The following is a 22,611-nucleotide window of genomic DNA, read 5'->3' on the forward strand; positions in this document are numbered from 1 at the left end:
GACAGAGGTGGAAGTTTGGTTGAAGTCCAGACACCAAGGGCAGCAGAGGTTAAAGAGCAGTGAGACTGTGGGGTAGTGGGGAGGCACTGAGATATCTGGAGGAGCTGGAGTGAGGAAGAAGAGCCATAAATTTAATGAAGGGACATGAGGAAGTAGTGCAGAGGAAGTCATTGAGGAAGAGGCTGTAAAAGTGTGGAGAAGAAGGAGAGATAATGGGGACAGCTGCAGTAAAATAAGTAGAGATTATACAGGAGGAGGAGGAGGAAGCAGAGGGTTATGGAGGAAGAAGGAGGAGGGAGAGGTTATAGAAGAGATGTCAAGAATATTTATAGGGGTTCAAGTTTACCTGCAGGAGCCCATTCAGCCCCAAACACACACTGTCACTCTGATTAAATATCTCCTCCCTGTCCTCAAGTGTGAGTTAAAGGAAAAATAAATCCATTAATTCACACAAACAGTGTTCAGCTTCTTCTCATTTATCCAAACAACACAAACCCTGATCTCAGAGGCACACCCAAACACAAAACATACACATTTCTTGCACATCGTGCCAACAAAGTCCTTTTGTTCATCACTACTTTGCTTTTTTTTTCTTTTTCTGATTATTTAAAGCCAGTGAAATGGTGTCAGCATTGAACATCTAACTTGTTTTCTGTCCTTTAATTAGTCTACATGTGGACATTTGCCAGAAGTTCAAAGAGAGAGTATAAAGTTATCCGTGTGGTTTCAGATGCCCGAGGAGCAGGCCTTCTGTGTGTTGGTGAAAATCATGTATGAATATGGCCTCCGAGGGCTCTACAGGAACAACTTTGTAGATCTTCACTGCAAGTTCTACCAGCTGGAGAGGCTGATACAGGTTAGTAAGGCAATTTAAACGAGAAGTGAAAGGCTTGTGTTAAGGATTTCACTTTCAGGGATGTTTTCAGTAGTGTTGGTCCATCCGTTTGTTTTAAATTATAATTACTTAAAAACTAATGAGCAGATTTTGATGACATTTTCAGGAAATGTTCGGGTTTTCACAAAAAACAGCTGATTACATTTCCGCTGTGATCCGGATCCCACAGTTTGATCATTTAAAGGTTTGCGCTCTCCAAGTGTTTTGAGCGACAAGTCTGTCTTTAAGAGTTTTACAACAGAGGATTGACAGACACGACCCGCTGGCTGTTCCAGGATATTCTCAGATTTTTTGTTTTGCTGGTTTGTGAGCTGTAGGCCACAGGCAGATGGATAAATACATATAAATAAAATATGATTTTGAAGGCCTAAACCGATCATAGCACAGGTCAGATGTGATCCACGACATCTCTGCCTTAAAGTTTGCAGATCTACACAAGGCTTTACATTTTTTACATTTCTGTGAGCACCTTTTTCCCATTTTTAGTTAAAATTTTATGAAATGCAGTATTTATATTTGATATATTGTTGCCTTTTTAAATTTATGTCATTATGAAACTTAACATTGTTTGTTTTGGGGTAATAGTTTTCCTGGCTGGTTGCTGTACTGATGAAGTACTGTATTTTTTTTTATTAATTCATTCATTTATTTTATTTACTAACTTCATAATCCCAGCAAAATGGCATAATTGAATTAGATCTGAGTAGAAATAAAGTAAAAAAAAAAAAAGGTGAAAACGCAGGAAGAGCTGTGTCTTCACAGTACATTCTTACGAGGGCAGTTTTCTCAGTCTCTTTTTTTTTTTATTCTGCTCCCACAGGAACAACTTCCAGACCTTTGGGCCCACTTCCAGGAGCTGAACCTGGAGGCTCACATGTATGCCTCCCAGTGGTTCCTCACCCTCTTCACGGCCAAGTTCCCCCTCTGCATGGTTTTCCACATCACTGACTTGCTGCTCTGCGAGGTAAAGGCGCTACAATGTATTATGCTGAGAGCATTGTGAGAGGGATTTGGACCACATTGTATGTATGGAGTCAAATAATGGGAAGGTCAATCTTGTGGAAACATGAAATTCGAAGAAAGGAGAAAGAAGAGAAGGTTATTAGGAAGAAAGAGGACTGGCAGCCATTATGGAATGATTACAGAGATGAAAAGAGAAAGAAAGAGATGGATGAAGGGAGAAATTGATTGAGCTGAACCTCTGACCAACTATCTGTGGTCAGAAGTAAAGAGCACTTATTGTATACCACCAGCTCTTATGCATCTGCGTGCTGTGCAGGCTTTCAAGAGTTGATCAAATCAATGCTTTAATGTCATTAGGGCCACTAAATCCCCCACCGATTATAAGTGATTCATTTTTTCTTTTCAGACATGATCTATGTAATTCTGAAACTATGCTCTTAACTTAAGAGCCTGGACAGCTTTTTCACTTTAATAACATAGGTAACAATACAGCTTTTAGGATGAATTTTAAATCTTTTATATGTTCATTATAAGACTCTTTATATAGTAAAAGCGAGAACTTAGAGCCAGGCTCGGACAGGATGCTTTGTCCGATTGGAAAAAGAGTGAAAAGATTGTGATTAATGCTGAAGAAATGATCACAGAATAGAAACATGCATCTGCAGAGGCAGCTACATTTGCTGAAGGATACAGAAATTGAAATAAGAAGTACAAAAGAGGCATGACACAATGTTAATGTCACACCGTAATGTTTTATAAAAAATGCTGAAAAAGCATCTGTTGATTAACTTTATTACATTAATGGTTTTATGAAGAAGGCTTCTGTCCACGTCTCTTAGCCTGTCCTGAGGGGGCTGGTCTCCGTACAACAAGAGCCAGACTCATTTCCAGTGGGTGCTGGACTCTGCCAGGGCAGCCCTTTGTTCCCGATTCTGTTCACAACTTCTGTGGACAGAGTTTTCAGGCTCAGCTAACGGGCAGGAGGTTGCCAGTTCAGCTGGCTTCACATTGCATCTTTGCAGACCATGTGGTTCTGTTTGCTTGTTTGAACAGAGAGCTCCAGCAGGCACTGGGGCAGCAGGACAGGTAGCTTCTGGTTAGGACTGAGCTGCTGTCTGGGGGTTCAGTGCACATGTGGGGGAAGGACACAGCAGGAGATTGAGAGGCGGATTGGGGCAGCGTTTGTGGTGGTGCCTAAACTGAAAGGTGAATCTGTTGATTTACAATTTAATCTACGTTCAACCGTCCCCTATGGCCACAAGCTGTGAGTGAAAGAATGAGGTCTCAAACACAAGGAACTGAACTCCCTTTGGAACTCCCTCCAAATAGTGGCTTGGTTTACGGATGGACTGATTATCTTGTGCCTTGAAGGATTATGTCGGGGATTTCTAGATAAGATTTTTTGACATCTCCAGGATATGTGTTTCTTTACCCACTGTGTTGTCCCTGAAGATCTGGAAGAGTTGGCTGTGGTTGATGGAGTTTAAGGATTAACACCCCATGACGCTATCTCAGTTAACCAAATCCCATCACACAAATATCTATAAAATGCTGCTTATGAAGATGTATCTGCACGGTATTCTTTATTTTTTACAGCCCAAAGTCATTTTGACATGTGGAAGGGCTGAGGATTGAAGTGACTTTCACATGTTTACAGTCACTCCTCTAAAAACATCTTTCTTTTCAAATAGTTGGTGTAGGAGCTGCCAAATAGACCGTATAAAACCAGAAACAAAATCTGGATGCACTGGGAATCTTTCACTGAGATTAAACAAGTATCTGTGTCATTCCTGACCAAAGTGTTGGGTTTGTTGGATAAACTTCAGGTGAATCAGGAATATAAGCATCACGTGACCCACATTAAGATGATATTATTCACATTTTTACTGGTGGACTCCCTGGTGTACTGTTTACATTTAAAGAGATGGATTAAGTAATCATTCTTTAAAGATGTGTCTTTTGTTGTAAAAGTCAAACACAGCGCTCCCTCCCGTCTCCATCTCCTCCTGTCGGCCTGAGGCAGAACAATTAAAAGTTTTTCTGATCTTTCTCACCCAATGAGCCGCATGATGACAACATGCCTGTAAAACCACAAGTCTCCAATCCCGCATCTCCCCCTTCCTGGGTTTCGCCATTACTTTATTCTCCTTTTTAGTTTGCTTTTCCTCAGCAACTTTGTTTTTTCATGTTCTTGTTGTCAAATTTCCTTAAGATCCTGATTCTGTATTTTTCTTTGCCCATTAGTTTTAGACTGAAAATGATGGAGATTCTTTAAAAAGCCTGTAAAATGATGGAAATATAAAGAAATGAAGGGTGGCTCAAGACTTTAACACAGTACATTGAATTCAGATTATTTGACCGTTAAAGTTATTTCCCTTTAAGAGAGATCAGATATTTTCACAGCAGCTCCCAGTATTTATCTTCTAAATGTGGACAAATCACATAGTGTTTGTTTTTGTAAAGAGACATGCTGGATTCTGCACAATTTGACTCTTTAAAACTTGCCTCATCATCTTCCCAGTTGACACACTCGTACTGTATTTTCTCCTTTCTGCGTGTTTTTGGCTTTCATCTCCCCTGATTCTGCCTCTGCGGGGTGCACTCCCATTCTGAGGTGATACTCCTTTCTCCCATATGCCTTTGATCATGCCTCAGCATGGCAGCACCATCTTCAGGCCTGCGAAGATAGGTGTGTGGAGGCAGAGCCCACCCTCGGTTATTTTCGGAGCGCTCCAGATATTTTTAGCTCTGTGTTGCCATGTGGACTCGTTGTCCCGGAGACTAAGGAGAGGGGTGTTCCCGTGCCGAGCTGCCTTCAGATTTTCTTTCTGTGTCAAAATTCAAAGCACTGTAATGATGAAGGAGAAAGAAAAGGCACACTGTCACTTTTCTCATAGGCGTGCTTTAGTGGATGTATAAAACAGCTCGACAGCATGATTTCCTCCTCGTGAAAAATTAGGCTTTAATGTTTGTTTTTAAAGAGAATAAATCACAAATTAAAGACAAAGTTAATTATGTGCCAGGCATCTGCATCTTCAGCTTTATGTTCTGTTACGATATCTGTGTGCTGCAACTGCAGAAGATTTACTTTTATTTGTAATGATTCGTTTATTCACCTCAAATGACTGGCATGAACTGCAAAATGAATAAATTTAATATTAATATCCTGTAAAAACATCAGTATTTGTATATAAAAAACTCAGATTTTTAATTCGGGGTTTATGCTTTTTTTCCTTTTACCCTAAAAACGTGTCTGAAAAGTTATCGAAATGCTAAAAACCTTTTATTTCACTGCAGAAGTTTCTTTCTTTTTTACCATTTTTATTATATTCTAAGTTTAATCTTAGTGCTTCAGTATGATCAAAAACAAAAAACAGGTGATTGAAGTTTTGTTATATCAAAGATAATATAAAAAGATTGTATTAAGACAACTAATAAAACACTTTTAGGTGTTGTGTTCAGAGGTTATTGTTCATTTTATACAATTTAAACTTCAATTTAGTGATTTTTAAGCTTTTGAAACCTTATAATATACACTAAATAACTGTGTCTTATTGTTGCTGTTTTCACATCTGACTTTTTGTCTTCCAGGGGATGAACATTATCTTCAACGTGTCTCTGGCCCTGCTCAAGGTTAGTGATAAATTCATCCATTTTACTGGACTATGAAGTAACATTTCAAATGAAGCACTCTAAATTCATTCTGCTCCAAAAATCTCATCTGGATCTAAAAAAATGTAACCAAAACTGGTTATTAGTTGTGAGATTTTATCTCAAAGGAGTGGAAAATAAAGTTTATAGGAAACGCATTTATGGTTCATAACTATTTTCTTGCATTTGGCGCCCCCCAGTGGTCAGATCAGAAACTGTATTTTAAAATGACACCTAAAAACAAAATTGTCTTTGATTCAAGAGATGGCTTTATGTTTAGATTTTAGTTCTTGCTTCTTTGTGGAGATCTCTGCAAACAGAAGATGACTGATCTCTAAAGATTATTGATCTTTGAACGTTTTTCTTTTTTATCTGTCTGAAAATATATGAAGCACTTTGCTCAGATCACCTAAAATCCTTATAGACAAGAGGTGAAGCCAGGATTGTATTATTTAGAAGATTTATCAGGAAATAGTTTGTTTCAAGTTACAGATAAACTTGAATATAAAAATCTATCATCTGGGATGTTTTTTTGTGTGTTTCTTTTTATTTGGGGATGTTATTTGTTTGAGGCTTGATGCAGTGTATCGTTTTGTTCATCGGTGTTTTGTGTTCAATAATTAGATTGAACATCCTGTTCTTTACTGATAAACACGCCTGCTTGTCTCATCCATGCCTAAAACAAAACATGCAACTCTGAAAGCATGTGATTTACTTTTCATTGAACAACATTAATTAAATATAACGTCCTAATTTTGTTTCAGAATGAGTCTGATAAAATAATGCTTGGGTGTGTCTATTTGCTTTGTCATCTCAAGATTAATAAAAAAAAGATTGAATTATTGGTAAAGTAGGTGTCAATAAACCTTAGTAATCACTCTGGACTTGAGGCTGTATTTGCTATGATTATTACCACGTCCTGAAATGTTTGATGCAGTCCCTGTTATAAGATGCCGATTGGAAAAATAAACATTTGTCTGCTAAATAGTCCATTTGTTGTTTAAAAGCATGCTAAGATTGGCACTGTCTTATATAAACTAGCTTATAGTTTCCACAGCAAGTCATTAAAAAGAGCAGGATAAGATTACCAGCACTAATAAAACTAGCGTCTAACAGAACTTTAGTCATTTTCTAACATTAAGGTGTTGTATGTTTTGGAAAGAGAAAGATGTTTAAGATGTAATGGTCTGAAATGGGAGCACATGAGGAGGAGGAGGAGGAGGGATGAAGGGGGGCTTCCACCGCCTGATTTCTATTGGCCAGGCATGACGACATTTTCCTCCACTGCTCCCTCCCTCCTTCATCCATCCATCCTGCTCTCCTCTCTGCTCCCATCACCCCTCCCTCCTTCTGCCTCCCTCCCGCTATCCACTTCACAACAAGAGCATCTGCTATAACGTTAGCATTCTGAACCTGGACAAGCGAAGCTTTAAGGTTGATTTTTCTTCTTTCTTTTTTCTCCTTTTGTCTTTACCTTCTGTGGATGCCTGCTTGGAGCGTCACTTCATTTTATTGCCTCTTTACTTTCTTCTTCTTCTGTGTTTCTGCCTTTACCTCTTCTCTGTTGGCTGGATATTTATTTTTCCAACATGCTACCTCCGTCCACCACCCAGACCTCCGCAACGGAGACGCCCCTGCCAGCTGTTAGCTGTTAGCCATTAGCCGTTAGCATCACAAAGATCGAGGGAGGAAGAGCGAAGTGGTTCATGGGAAACACTGAGGTCTCTTTGCTGTGCCTCGCCCCAGCTGCTGGCCAACATTCCTGACAGTGTGTCAACATCAAGTCCTGCAAACACTCCTTCACTGGCCTCTGCCTCTCAGTGGAAGAAGTGACTTCTCATCTGAAAGATCCTCTTACTGATACAGACCGGACGCCTGGCTGCTCCTGTTAACAGGATTCTGCTGGAGGGGAAGATCCTGGATAAAATGCATATCAAATAATTATATCAGTGAAGAGGAAGAGCTTATTGGAGAGATACAGAGGCTGTTGGAGCACATTTTTCCTTTTTCTTTTTTGCTGCTCGTCTTGGTTTTTATGCTTGCCTGGTTTGTGTGTGACTCAATGGGTTCAGCATCCGCTCATCCATGAAGTGATGGAGCTCCTGTCCTGCAGGCACACGACTCCCAGTGTTGAAAAACCACATCTCGCCTGTTTCTGCCCAAGCTTCAGAGAGTAGAGCCGTATGGTTAATTCAGGCCATTTTGCATTTCAAAGAACGCTAAAGTCTTGTCAGGGGAGGCCTCACATTTTGGAGAATAAAAGTACAGAGTGTATTCACTGCTTTGATGTGCGATTTGACGCTCTGAACCCAAAGCATTAAAGACACTGTTTTGGAGACTTGGGGGGGATTTTTCTCAGTGGCTTTGAAGTCTAAAAATATAGGAGAAACTAAAAAAAATAAAAGGTGGAGTGCCTATCCATCGCTGCCCACGTGTTGAGCAGGTCTGTTGCTAGGCAACAGCATACTGGATCGGAATTGGTTAGAGTTCGCCAAACCAAGATCAGACATCAGACTGGGCAGTGTGACTGGATTTCAGAGTGAGTCTAGCCGGTGGCTGGAGGACTCAGCATTATGCCGAAAAAGGTGTCAGCTCATCCTTTTCTCCGTGCGATTCTGAGGCACCTGGGGGCGGTTTCTGGACTCTGACAGTGGTACAAGCTGAGTGGTCGCCACCAAAACCTTGTCCACTTGTTGAAATTCTGAGAAACTGTAACTCTCTGAGCTTCTCTGAGCTACTTTCCCGGCCAGCGACGTTGACTTTAAAATACCTCATCTTGCCAGACTTTGTTGCGCTTGGCGGGGGTCTTCTCCAGCCCTGACACGCCTGCCTGATCAGTTCAGACGACACCCTGGATTCATCTGCCACCCTGGCCCCGGAGCGGGACCACCCCTCTCCCCCGTCCTGTCCCACCCCACCGCCCTCTCCCCCCCCTGCACCGGGCCTGAACCCCCATCTGACCCTCCCAGCAGCTCGCAGGGCGCTGGAGGATGGAGAGGGGACGGAGGAGGAGAGTGCTCACGGCGGTCAAGCCTCAGCAGACTCTTTCTGCAGGGTCATGGATCTCCTTGGGATGGGACACCGACTCTTTGTCCCCAAACTGCTGGCGGTGAGACAAACTGGACGGGGATACATGTGTATTTGCTAAATTAAATAAGCTTAGCATGCAGTGACGGTTGAGTGTTTTAGTTTGACTTGTGTTGATGTTGGGAACAGATATTACTGAGGACAAACATGAAACTGAAGCCATTCACCTCTCGGAAAAGCAGAATCTGTTTCTTTGTTGTGATAAAAACTTGATGTTTGACCCCTTAGTTCTTGGAACTGAAACTGAAGGTAACAAGTTCTGCTTGCCTCAGACATCAGACTAGCTTTTTCCACTTTCTTATCGTAAAGCTCTTCATTTCTGTATGAACACCTCGTTCTCTTTTCTCTGTCCAGAGTTGTATGAGCTTTCTAAGTCTTAGAGAATTAGAAATGTAAAGAGAAAAGGCTTTGTCTTTGAAATGACAGGTCCTGATATCTGCTCACACACTCTGAACATTTACTCAGCAGACCTTGCGTCTTCACACCACAAGATGGAGGTGTTTGTGTGCTTTGAACACTTCCTGGCTGAGCTCCATGTATCCATCCAAATCATCTACTTCCATCTTCAGTTTACTCTTACACTGAGAGGAAACCTCATACCTTTATAGCAAAATGAAACTGATTTAGAGAAGACTCCTTGCATAAAAGTAAGGAACACAGGTCTGTGTTTTTAAAGTTTTCAACATTTAATTACAAATACTGCGAGTTAAAGTGGCTGTGGCTCCACCGAATGGGAAGGAAAGGCAATAAAATTGATTTAAAACTATAGTTCAACGAATCTTTTACAGTTTACTGTTGTTTCTTTTTGATTTTTAGAGAAACTAAATATTTGATTTGCAGTATTAGTATTTTGCCCCATGTGGTCACGCCGTTCTGATCCGTTAGATGTGATGTGTGATGTGTTTAAGCTGTCTGAATATATAAAAATAATACAATCCTGACTTCTTCTACACATCCCTGATTTTTTTATCCTCTCCTCCCACCTCCTGTCTCCTTCTAGACATCCAAAGAAGACCTCTTGCAGGCCGACTTTGAGGGCGCTCTCAAGTTCTTCAGAGTCCAGCTTCCTAAACGTTACAGAGCAGCAGAAAACGCACGACGGCTCATGGAGCAGGCCTGCAACATTAAGGTAGGGAAATAACGACAGGCGAGCTTGCAGCGTTCGCCTGTCACCCCAAACTCTACAAAGACGCATGCAAACATCATTCCAGGAGATTGTTGTCTGACACCAAGCACCACATTAAGAGAAATTCCTTTCCTGGCATTTCCTGCAGAGGCACAAATGCATCTGACCAGAGGTGTCAGGGGATCACTACGTCTAGCTTCTGTAAGGAATTTATTGGTTAGTTTGGCTGTTTTATGAGCTTTTCTTTCTATCACAGTAACAGTAAGGTTTGCACAATAAGCTGGTTTTATACAGATTGTAATTATTCCACCAACTGTTTCTTTGTTAATTGGGATAAATGTTTATCTTTATGCTTTTGGTTGTATTAGTGTAGCACTTAATAGACATAAGTTATCACCCATAAAACGTGCCTTCCTTCATGGTCGACCTCGCTGCCTTAGAGATTTTTTCAAGAAACTGAAACTAGGCGTTTAGCAGGAAGTAGGAAAACATTTGAGTTGATGTCTGCTGTCAGGCAGAACGTGGAAACAAAACGATCAAACTGTTTGCTGCCTCTACGGCTGAGTTATTCTGTCAGCAGTCACCCTTTCCATTGGGCTTCATAATTAATAGCTTTTGTTGGTTTTCCTCGTCTGTTGGTTGTTTTTTTTTTTTGTACATTTGTGTCTGATTGTTCTGAGCCTCAGTCTGAAAACAGATAAAACATGGCTTCCACGGATAGATAGTCAGCTTTTCTCCGAACTTGTGTAGCTGATTTTGTGAAAATGCTTTTGGGCACACATTTTATCATCCTGCTGCTGACCTAAAGGAGGCTGCTGGCATTTAGGGAATTTGCTGAAGTCACCAGAGACCAAAGTGGCACACAGTGTGCTTGATATGCGTACGTGTGTGTGTGTGTGTCTGTGTGTGTGTGTGTGTGTGTGTGTGTGGTGCAAAAGAGAAAGGGGAGGGTTTGACAAAGATGGAAATGATAATCATCCTCGCTCCACCCGGTTGACTCTCCTCTCTGTCCGTCTCTCTTTATATTGATATACTCCCAATATTTTTTGCATTTTCTGTGTTTTCTGTGCAAACAGGAAAAGATCGTAGGGTAGGATTCTGCTAAGAGCATGTTGGCAGCACACAGAAAGTACAAAGCACTGAGCAGGGATCGTCAGCACTGTTTGTACCACTAATGTGTGATGCATCTCTGTGTTTATGTTGCAAACAGGATGTCCTGCTCTGAGACTCGCTCCTTATCTCAGTCTGTTTGGTAGCTTTCTGGTTCTCTTGCAAAATATTGCATCAGCACAACCTGCTAAATTTAAAGCACAGTTTCATGCAACGACTTCTGTGTTCCTTTTTTTACATGAGCAGCTTTTCTTCTTAGACATATTATAATAAATGCCAAAGTATATAAAACACATGAGTTTCATATACTCATCAAACTATTTTCTGGCTCCACCTCCTTTGGTTAGCATCTGTATTTGTTACATTTCTTCACTGTTTAATGATTTTATTTTCCATTTTTTTAATTTCTCAGTATTAATATTATTCAGCAAACAAAACAAAAGAACCCAGTGAAGCATCATTGAGGCACTAATGGTGTGCGGCAGATGATGTTAGCCTGAAGAGGTAGTGTGCTGAAAGGACAAACACACACTCAGCGTCTCGTTTGGCTCATCTCTTCAGTCTTCTCTGCTCGGCCGGGTTTCTTGTTGAGTTAGTGTGCTTCTTTTTCCAAGCATTCATGTTTTCTCTCTGCGTGTGCAGCTTCACTGGAGTTCTTCTCAAACACAAAGGCAGTAAACTCTGAAAGTGTTGGTTTTCTTTTATTTTCAGTCATTCAGCGTGATTCTTATGAAGGGCGACTTCTACCCTTTTGGTCCGAGGACAGGCGTGTATGCATGATTAAAACATCTTCTAGTTTTAAAGGTTAGAGGTTTACAGTATGTCTTTGAATACAGTGTTTGCATAAAATATGTTTTAAAATGGTTTCAGAAACATCAGTCTTTTTGATTGATTTTCAACATTTGATTTGGTGAACTGAGAAATAAAACTGTGTCAGAAATTTCCCTTGTTCTCTTTAGGTTCTTTATTTTAGACTTTAAAGAGCTGTTAGCTTTAGCATGCAGCTGTGGTGCAGTTTACAGCCTCATTCAGCAATGCTCAGTTGAAAACTTTTACATTTTCTGACACATCAAAGCTGGGATTGCCTGAGATCTCCCTTCTGCTGTGATGCTTTAAAATACAATATTCCCTGTGGATAAAACTGCAGGCAGAGATGAAGCTAACTTATAAAACCTCAGAGCTCAGCCACAGATCAGATCAGTCCGTCGGCTTGTAACGTGTCCCTCATCTCCACATATCCAGCCACGCCGTGCCACATATACCGTTTGTTTTAGTGTCACAAAGCATCGAGGGTCAGTTTGCCACCCCACGTCACCTAAACGCAATCTACACATCTGAATATCACGTTAAATCCCAGCTCCTTGGCCTGCAGTTGGTTCTGAAACTTAGTTCATTTCAATATCCATTAAACTTTTTTAAATGTTTTTTTGCTAAAACATGTCACCGAATTATTAGAAAACTCCTCAAAAGTTAGACTAATGTTTCTGTGAAGGCTTTTAAATGAGTTTAAATCAAATTATGAGAACATAAAACAAATAAAAACAGCAGATGGGCTACCTGTAGATAGCATAAACGTGATGTTTTTGCTAATTTAGCAAAAGTTTGGGGGTTTTTTTGACACTAACAAGGAAATAAAGAAACCGTGGTTGACGGAGAATATTTTCTGCATTAAGGGAGTCGGTTGTCGCGGTGGTTTAGAAACGGGCTGTACTCAGCGGCGATCAGAAATAAAAGGCAAACCAGTTTGTCAAAGCTGCACTGCCTTCTCCCGTCACCTCTCCTTTTTACATATTTCCCTCCGTCAGCGTTTAAATCGGATCAGACAAACTCTATAAGCGGCTTAAAACGGCGAAAGAATTCCTTGGCACCTTAACTTGATGAACACAACGGGCTGCCGGGTGGCTTAGGCTTTCTGGGGATTTGGGTCAGAATTTGAATTTCTCAGCCCTTTTTAAAAACATCCACTGCAGCACAACTGGACTTTAGGGGAAAAAGGAAGAGGAAAGTCATTTGGTGCTCGGTGGTTGAATGATTAATCTGGTTTTTGCCAAATTGCTTCAGCTGTAAAGCTAAACTTCAACAAACTGAGGCAAAAAAGAGAGAAGTGGATAAAGAAAGGCTGAATATTTGGAAAGCCGTAAAATCCTTGAGACCATCTTAAGCCTCCAAATCACAATAGCACTGAGAAAGACCTTCAAAAAACCAGTTTCTTTCTGTTGGAGTTTCTAAATAAAAGTGACATTTGTGGTTTATTACCGTAAACAGACCACTGAGCTTTGTCTTCTCACTTTCTGGAGGAGATTTCAGACACGGTTGGCAACAAAGCACTTCTTTTTTTTTCACTCTCCAGTGAGCATATCTGCTTTCTCCAACAATTACAAGGACTTTAAATGTTTCACAAAGTTAAAATGCTTCGAGTTCCTTCTGTTGCAAACTCAATGCTTCTGTTATTTCACACATGGTCATTTTCTTGGGCAACTAAAAACAGCAATGCTTGCACTCCTGTTTTTTTTTTTTTACTGAATCCACAGTATTATTAACAACATGACAGATGTGAATCACATTTTCCTCCTGTTGCCACGGGTCATTCCGTGTTACTGATTGATAAATGGTGATTCATAAATCAAGCTATTGCTGTGTGCTATGTATACTGGATATTGAGCAGAAATAAACACGTTCACACCCCATAGACTGCAGAAAAAAAAGAAATGTAAAGGTTTGAATCACTGAACTCTGATAAACTGCTCACATGTTTTGTAAATACAACAAATGGCATCATGGCGACCTGTTTTTGTTGTGCAGATTGTTGCTTCTTCAAAACCTCCTTCCGTCATCAGCCACCACAGCTTCTACTCATCTTTTTTTTTTTTTAAACCTTTATTTAACCAGACAAGTCCCATCGAGATCACAGATCTCTTTTTCTGGGGATTTTAGCCTGCACCGACCACTGAGCCGTGATGCTAATAAACATCACTTTAAATTAATATTAGTATATTAAATAATATTTTTTATAATCTGCTGGCAGTTCAGTCAGTAAATACTTGATTCTTGTTCAAAGAAAACCAAGCAACAGACCAATCTCATTAATCTGTTATTATCCTGAAAGATCCTGCTCTCCAAAGGACTCCTGTAAGGATAAAAAGGTGGATTTAACACTGAAGGATAAACGCAGTAAAATGAATCCATGACTACCTAAGAGTTATGATTGGGCATCTTAAAAAGGTTGCTGTGTAGATTTTAAGCCGGGGTCCTTTGGGATGACACTTCAGTGTTCAGGCAGTTTTAAATGAGTTCACTTCACTTTCTTGGTTTTAGGGTTTGAACGATGTGTAGCTGAAGTCACTTGTGGTCGACCTGACTACTTCCTTCCTACTCTTGGCTTCATGCACTCTCACACGGAGTGTAACTGTGCAAACAAGCCTTTATCTTTAGTTTTTACCAGCAGCAGGAAATGGAAAAAAACCCACCAAACTGCAACCTGAAAGAGTAAGAGAGAGATTAAAGGAGGGAGGAGCAGATTACAGGAGGGAGGAGCAGATTACAGGAGGAGGAGCAGGTTACAGGAGGAGGAGCAGATTAAAGGAGGGAGGAGCACAGAAGAGAAGGAAGGACTTTCTGGAGAGGAAGAAAAAGCAAACTCATCCTGCTTTGTCGCACACGTCTAGCGTTACAGAGAGGGAAAAGGAGAAACAAACAGGTGTGTTGTCCTCCTCCTCCTCCTGGGTGGGCGTGGCTCAGCTCCTGAAGGCAGCCAGGCGGCCCCTCCGCTTTCAGACAGAAACAAAACCTCTCAGCTGCGCAACTCTCCTCTTCTTCCCCTCAACGTTCCCTCCTCCTTCCTCATTCTCTCCCCTCCTCTCTGCTGCTGGGAGCAAACAGAAGTCAAGATGATGCAGGAGGTGTCCATCGTGGTGGCTTACGACGCTCATGTAGTCGAACGTCCAAGTGAGGAGGACACCTTGGCTCGCTTGGTGGCTCATTCGAAACCTGTCAGAGCTCCCAGACCTGTGGTAGGTCTGTTTTCCCATCACTTGTTTCTTGTCTTTGTTGTACTTCTTGTTTCACACACCAGTGTGACTTGCAGTTTTTAATCTGATCATGCTGGTTGTCAGTTGTGTTTCTTTTGTTTTTTGTTCATATTTTACTCTGGCATTGGTTAGTTACTCATAAACAGAGGTGGAAAACGTGTTTTAACCAAAGGTACGCCTGTCTTTCCGCTCCACACTCTGTGGGTGTTCGCTGTCGCCTCTGAAGTCATTTCTGACATTTGAGGGAACAGATTTTTGTCAGCCAGCGCATGCAGAGCTCAGTCGTTTTATTTACTGATATGAATTTGGAATCGGTGAAGAGGGTGTGTGTGTGTGCGGGGGGGGGTGTTTCCCTCATGTGGGTAATTGAATTCTGTGGCCTAGTTTTCACCAACGGCCACTTCTTATTTCAATAATCAAATTTTAGGGCTTCTCTGTGATGTTAAAGCAGTTCACCCTTCACCTTGTTTTCTCACACACACACAGAAATACACACTTATTCTTTTAGGTTAGTATCTAGTTTGTGGTCTGGGCTTGGCGGTTTGGGACCAATTCCATTTTTTTTCAGCAGGCATTCAGGTCAGGAAGCTAAATGTGGGCCTGATGGTACCATTTCCTGCAGCACCATGAATCTTTAATTGCCTTCTCTGAATCAGATCTGACACTCTCCTCTCATTTCCACACTAAATGTTTTCAGAATCAACCAGAATGAGTTTGAAGAACCGAACACCTGTGTGTGCGACAGTGTGCGTTCACAGGGAAACGAAAATAATAGTAATGTAACTTTCTTATAATAGCATAGGCTGATTGTGATGTAATAATCCTTAAATAACTTATTATGATTTCTGTTAAGGAGGAATATCTCATGGATTTGGACAGCCTGCTAAAAAAGTCAGATAATGTGTGAAATATTTAGTTTTTGTACTTTTTTTTAATAAATCAGAAGAAAACTAAACTCTTGAAGTTCACAGTGAGGGCTGGGGCATGTTGCTATTTATTGATTTAGAAAGATGCGTCCCTGCAGATATAAGGTTTAATGATCCTTTATGTCCTGTAAAGAAATATTATTTCATGAAATCTAGGAGAATGTGACATGTTTTGTTTTTTTACAGTTACCAGATCTCAACTTAATTGCTGTGAAGATCCGACACCTCACTGAAATCCTTCGACGCCATATTTAATTTCATAACCTCAACAAATTAGGAGCACAGAGAGAAAAAGCTGAAGAGTTTTAGGAACGCGTGTTTGAACTACAGCCCAGTTTTATTTCGTTACACATCATTCTGCAATGTTTGTGTGTTTTAGGGGTGGTTGTTTAACCAGCAGCTACTTCTCAGCCTGTCTAACACACACACTGAACTTTTATTCAGTTAATCATTATAGTTCACACCTTAACAAACGTTTCATCCTGTCGTCAAACTCTCAGCTTTTTTAAACAGATTAACAAAAAACTGTAAGAGTAAACGACGAGGAGGGATGGTTCAAAGAGAGAGAAGAATCAGGTAAAATGTAACAGATGTTTTCTTACATTTGAAGGTTAAAGAGGGATTTCCACGTTTTTAAAATACATAATTTATACAAGAAACGGTTGAACTTCTTGTCTGTGAGGGGAAAACAATAAAACACCTTTTACTGGAGTTCTTATTCTGCGGTGTAGGTGTCAAATTATGACAGAGTTTGGAAAATGTGACATGACCAGCATGTAGTTTGTTAGGAAAGGCCTGTAGGGAGATACAGGAAACGAGTCAGTATTACTAAAAGGTGAAACCACGATGTTTAATGCAAGAAAAGGAAGTTTCAGCAAGTGGGCCGAGATGTTTATTTTTTTTAAATCAACTCGTCTTCTTGTATTTTATAAAGAAAACACGTGATCAGGTGTTCTTCTAAAGCAGAAACAACTAAAATATGCAGGAGCAGGATTGGAGACCCCTGTTCTGAAGGATATTAAAAAAAATACATCATCATTTTTGTTGAGACTAAGTTATGTTTTTAAAAAAATCAGACATTAAGGAAAATGGAAAGTAGTTCTGCTTTTAATTAATAAATAAAAAGGTTCTCGATGCTTCATATGTTGCCAAATATCAGCTTTTAGTGTTGCAGGAAACTCTTAAACAGCTTGTTGTTCGGCTCGGTCCATACCTCCCGTCAGATTGGTCCGATTCTCAGGAGCGTTGTGTCCTTCAGGTCAACACTGTTCACCTTATCTGCGTCGAAAAGTTACAGCAAAGGGATTATTAACCCAGCAGCTGAAACCAAGCTTCGATCTCTATCTGTCTTTTATAAGATAACAACAAAAACAGTCTGAGTTGTGTTGTCTGCGGAGGAATTGTTTCCCACATTCACTAACGGTGACGTTTACCCGCGCCGGCGGTTCTACGCCGTTCAGAGGAAACGTGTGAATTCTGCATGAACTTTGTTTATAATTCAGACGTTGTAAAATTCTTTAAACATGAAGCTGTTTTTATGGCATTTTGTCATAAAAATGTTGAAAACGAGGAAGTCTGAGTTCCATTCTCCATCAAAACTACTATCAGTGTACGACGGGTAACTTTAGAAGAAATTATGTTGTTCCTTAAAAAAATATCAGCTCTTGTTTCTTTTCAATATATTTCTTGTTTTATTTTATTTATTCTTTATTTCAACCAGGAAGAGATAAATCATCTCCTCTTCAATGGAGTCCTGAACAAAATATAGAAATCAAAAACAATCTTATACGAGAAGACAGAATTATAAAAGGAATAAAATGAAAGAAGATATCAGGAATAAAACTTAGACAGATGTTCTCCATCTGAGGAAACTTGAGAGCACCTCAGGGGGGAACCAGATCTGTTCTCCAATCTGAAACAGACGAACAAACATGTCGGTCTCCGAGGGGACGTCAGGTGACGCCCGACGGTGGGCGCCATGGCAACGCTGTTACCTGTACGGGGAGGTAACCTTTTCACACACAGTCAGTCAGAACGATGACTCAGGCTTCACACTGTTTGGGTGAAGGACCCAAAATACGAGACGTTTCCATTCCTTTAAGTCTTTAAATGTCTCTGAAGGAGTTTAATTGTGTGAATTTATGGTGTTTTTATTGACCTCAGGCAGCACAGTTTCACTCCTCGGATTTATTTGTTTGAAAACCTTCCACTGGTTTGACATCAGGACTGTCTTTGGAGAAGAAAAGTACCAAAAATATTACTTTAAGGATTCAGCTTTTAAAGAGTTATGTAACAAAAACACAAATACTAAACTGATCCAGATAAGAGTTACTGTCTTTGTCACCAATGAGAATAAGAGACGTATTAATATTAAACGTTTTGAGCAGGTTTAACTGTTATTTTGTTTTTTTTTTTAACCATCAGTGTGTTCACGGAACAAAAATTATGTTTTTAAAAACGTATCTCTTTTGTTGTGACCTAAACTGAGTTCAGTCTTCAGGTCTTTTCAGCTTTCAGCTCATTAAAAGTTTCAGACGATTAAAATAAACTCTGAGAATGATGTTTTCAGACAAGCTGGTATAAAGAGGATGTAAAGTGTGCATACGATGCTGGTTGCTTTTATTGTGTGTGAAAATAGTAGCACTGCTACCAAAACATTTGTTTTTTACTGTAATTTAATGTTGGTAGAGTCAAAACCCTTCACCTACCTGTAGCTGACCTTTGACCTCTCGTACAAAAGGTTAAATTGACATGACCTGATTAGAGTGAGGAACATTTACTCACAATCAGACGGTTTCAAGTCCTAAAAGTCTTTAAATTTGTGGTTTTCAGGTTCCGACCAAGAAGCTGAAGAAGTTTGAGAAGGAGTATCAGACGCTGAGGGAGAGCCAGCTGCAGCAAGAAGACCCCATCGACCGATACCAGGTTTGAATCACACCTGCAGCTCACTTCCTGCTCCGCTTTCTGCCTGCACTAGGCTTCAGGTGATATATTAGGTCAGCTAGTTTAAAAAGAATAAAGTGAAGCTTGATTTTATTTCCATTCAGACGACTATTTATAGCGTGACGTTAAAATAACATTTTCTAATATTAGAAAACAAAGCAAAGCTGTGAAGCTGTTTTTATCAGGCATTCACTTTCATCGTTGTTAAAACTAACAGCTATAAAAAGAAAAGGGTGTTGTCAGGCACATCTGCACTCATCTAGAATATTCTTCTCTTATCTTAGTACAAGAAACGAGACGTGAGGCGGATATTTTTAAGATAAAAGCAGATAATAGCCCCCTTCTCCCCTTCATCTGCTCAGCTTTTGATATTTTTATTCCCCTTCAGTACTGGAAGCAGTTTTTCATTAAATCAGTAATAATAATAATAATAATAATAATAGTGAACACAGCATTTTGCTTTCTTCTTTTTAACAAGAAACCTGGAATTTAAGTTTTCTTTTTTCCTCCCTCCAAACAGAAAATTGGCCACATCTCCAAATATTTAATCAGAAATATTAGCAGAGCATCATGAAGAGCACCATGTTTAATATTTGTTGGCAGAAGAGAATAAATGATTTCATAAAGCTTCACTTTCATAACAACAGATGCTCCGAGGAGGATGTTTTGGCTCTAATCTCTGCTGCATTTGAAGACGATCATTTATTTTGCAAGATTAAGATTATTGTATCTAATATGTTGAATTTTGAAAGAAATGATAACGCTCCTAAAAGGTGTGTTTTCTAACTTATGTAGGCGTCTTAAATCTTATAAACCTGGTTTGGAAACAGATGATTGAAGCCTAATAGCTTCAGCTCTTTTAGTTTTGATAAATCCAGTACAGGAACGTTTTGTTGAACTTAAAGTTGTGTTCATTTTATAATTGTCTGCTGCGTTAAACACACACCATGATGAGTTTAAAGGAAAATTAGTTTAGTTAGGTTAACTTGGAATCCTTTACTTTCCTTTTCTCTTCTTTTCTGCACTTAACACTTAAAAAAGAACTAATCAGTGACCGGTTCATCAGCGTTAATAAGACACCTAAAAAAGCCAAATTCCTGAATTATACATGAGAAACCTTTCAAAGAATAAGAAAATTTAAAGTGTGTGACTGTAAGAGAATCTCTACAAAGTGGATTTAGGTTTTATTTCTCCAAATATAAACCTCCAGCTTCAGTTGTTGAGTAAAACATGATGATCGTTCCCGAAGCTGTCGAAAATCAATCAAGTCCTGATTTTTATTTGATGTGCTTGAAATGTTATTAAAAACAGTTTTGATGGAAACAATAGCTTCAGGAAAAGACAAATAAATATAATGACAGGGATGGGACTTCATGTGTCGGAATACTGTAATTTCTAAAATCCCCACATCAGCTGTGATGTTCAGGATTCTGTGTTCATCCAGTAACAACACGAGTAAAGGTTTAAACTTCTGTCCGAAGGGAAACGTTTCTCCTGCCGTGTCGGTTCTGGAGGAGAGGAAGGAAGGAAGACTTTCGTTGTAGATAAGATGTTAGACTTGACCGAGCTGCCTTAGCAGAGAGGAAAGAGGGCTTTTATTAATTAATTTTTTTAGTAACAGAAGAAACAACAAGATTACCGCCGCTTGGTACAGTTCACTCATTTTAATCCAAGGATCAGAGAGAGGATCTGAGAGAGGGAGACTGAGAGAAGGCGAGGTTGGGAAATGTCCCGCGTGAAAGTGAAACTGTCGGGATCATCTGCTGGAGTTTAGTCTGGGCTTCTGGACGCTCTGTGAGGACGCTGTTCTGACTGTGGACAAACAGGCGCTCGGTAAGCTGACGCTGCTCTAAAAGATCGTTTTTATTCCTATTCTTAGTTTTAACATTGAATGAGGGAATTTTCTTGTCAGATAAGTAGGAAAGCAGGATTGGTTCATGTTGTTTTAAACCAAACTATGATATGTAAACATAGGAGAAGTCGTAGGTTGTCTTTGCCCTCATAAACTGTTTAAAATAAAGTGTTTAATTCGAATAACACAGGAAGGATTTGTCCAACAAAGCTGGACACAGCATCTCGTAGTTTCACTTGATCTCATTTATTCTCCCTTCCTGCTGAAACAGTATAAAGTCTCCTAAATATTTATATCTCACAGCTGTTAATATGCGTTTGTACTTAATTAAATGGGACGTTATGTAAGAGTTGTTAGTGGACTGTTTGATCAGTCGAGGATTAGAAAATGTCCCGGTGGTAGAAGCGGCAGATGACCGCTCACAGCCATGACAACTGCTCTTTTGTCGTCGATGCACATCATGTGAGACCGTTTACCTCCTGACCGCTCGTCATGAGATTCCACTAATGGTCCACAGAGTCGACTTTAAGATAAGGTGTGTGTCTGTGGAAACGACACACACCTTATGTTATGTTCTCAGTAAAACAGTTAAACTAGAACAGAAATAAGTGTTATAATGTAGGAATTTTCTCTCTTTTTTTGTCATTTGAGAAAATTTGAGATTGAAACAAACTTTGAGGCAAAGTGAGGACACTTAACACACTCTGTATCTGTGTGTGTGTGTGTGTGTGTGTGTGTGTGTGTGTGCAGAGGGAGAACCGGCGTCTTCAGGAGGCCAGTATGAGGCTGGAGCAGGAGAATGATGACTTGGCTCATGAGCTGGTCACCAGTAAGATCGCCCTCCGGAACGACCTGGACCAGGTAACAAATAATAAATGTGATGAATAAATAAATTCTCCAAACAGGTTAAAGAATCCCGACTGTCCATTATGTCATTATTTATTATTTTTTCCATCCAGCCTTTGTGTGGATACATCTGTAGGGGAAATTAGGATGTTTCTGTGCTTGAATTAGAAATGTTATACTCTGAGTTACAATGAAATCATGACCATCCGGTGAAAGAAGGCCTCACTGAGCGGTGTGTGTGTGCTCCCACTCAGGCTGAAGACAAGGCAGACGTTCTGAACAAAGAGCTGCTGAGCACCAAGGAGCGGCTGGTGGAGACGGAGGAGGAGAAGAGGCGGCAGGAGGAGGAGACGGCTCAGGTAACACGTCTCAAACCGCTCAAACAAAGAGGCGCAGCATCGGCGTTAATCTGGTGAAGCTGATCCAACGCCCTCAGTTAAATTCACCTTTTTTCTCCAGGACTGCTTAGAAAGACACAGAGATCCCTGACTTTATTTGTTGACTCAGAGTCCTGCTTCCAGTTTTGCTGATTCTGTTTGTCTCTCCTACTTATTGACAGCACGCAGAATATTTTAATTTCATTTCAATTCAGCTGTGTCATGATGATAAAACAGTAACTGTAAAAAAAACATTTAGGTTTTCTCTAAAACGGCACAGAGTTGCTGCACCTTTCCACCCTCTGAAACCGGGCACCTAAAAATAAAAAGGCTCCATTTTACTGAGCAGACGTTCAAGAATCTGAAAGGAAATCACATTAATTAAGTTTTTGCTTCAAAATAACCATCAGTGTGTGAATGCATCTTCTTTGTTTTCTTAATATTGAGCAATAAAACACAACCTGAGTGAAAACAAGCAACGATACACTGAGAGTGGAGAAAGTTGGTCCTAACTGTATCTGAGCTAAAAGACCTTATGAGATGAATAACTGAGTTACCTTCTTAGGTCTATAGTTCACCACTGCTCACAGAAGGAGCTGATAAAGGCTCAACTAATGTATACAAACTACACGGTGAGGTTAAATCTTTCTCTCTCAATCAGCTGAAGGAGGTGTTCAGGAGGGAACTGGAAAAGGCAGAGCTGGAGATCAAGAAAACCACAGCAATCATAGCTGAATACAAACAGGTAACTGTATAACTTTGTTTTACTCAGTTAAACTTCAGCTTGGACACAAGTGTAATTATGTG

The 22,611-nt window shown here is 40.1% G+C and overlaps 1 protein-coding gene across 3 annotated transcripts in view; it reads left to right on the plus strand.

Annotated features, from left to right (window-relative positions):
• rabgap1l (RAB GTPase activating protein 1-like) overlaps positions 1–22,611 on the plus strand; it is an 89,197-nt gene that overhangs the window by 62,881 nt on the left and 3,705 nt on the right. For 2 of the 3 annotated variants that reach the window (XM_017413404.3, XM_037974326.1), the window contains exons 16-23: positions 731–856; positions 1,716–1,859; positions 5,450–5,491; positions 9,597–9,725; positions 18,619–18,711; positions 21,332–21,442; positions 21,682–21,786; positions 22,466–22,549. In XM_017413404.3, the coding sequence (XP_017268893.1) occupies positions 731–856; positions 1,716–1,859; positions 5,450–5,491; positions 9,597–9,725; positions 18,619–18,711; positions 21,332–21,442; positions 21,682–21,786; positions 22,466–22,549 (834 nt within the window). Of the gene's footprint in view, positions 1–730; positions 857–1,715; positions 1,860–5,449; positions 5,492–9,596; positions 9,726–14,455; positions 14,843–18,618; positions 18,712–21,331; positions 21,443–21,681; positions 21,787–22,465; positions 22,550–22,611 lie in introns of those variants that run through there. The other variant, XM_017413405.3, reaches the window with a different exon arrangement.

This window comes from Kryptolebias marmoratus, linkage group LG24 (genome assembly GCF_001649575.2).
Source record: "Kryptolebias marmoratus isolate JLee-2015 linkage group LG24, ASM164957v2, whole genome shotgun sequence".
Classification (NCBI taxonomy): domain Eukaryota; kingdom Metazoa; phylum Chordata; class Actinopteri; order Cyprinodontiformes; family Rivulidae; genus Kryptolebias; species Kryptolebias marmoratus.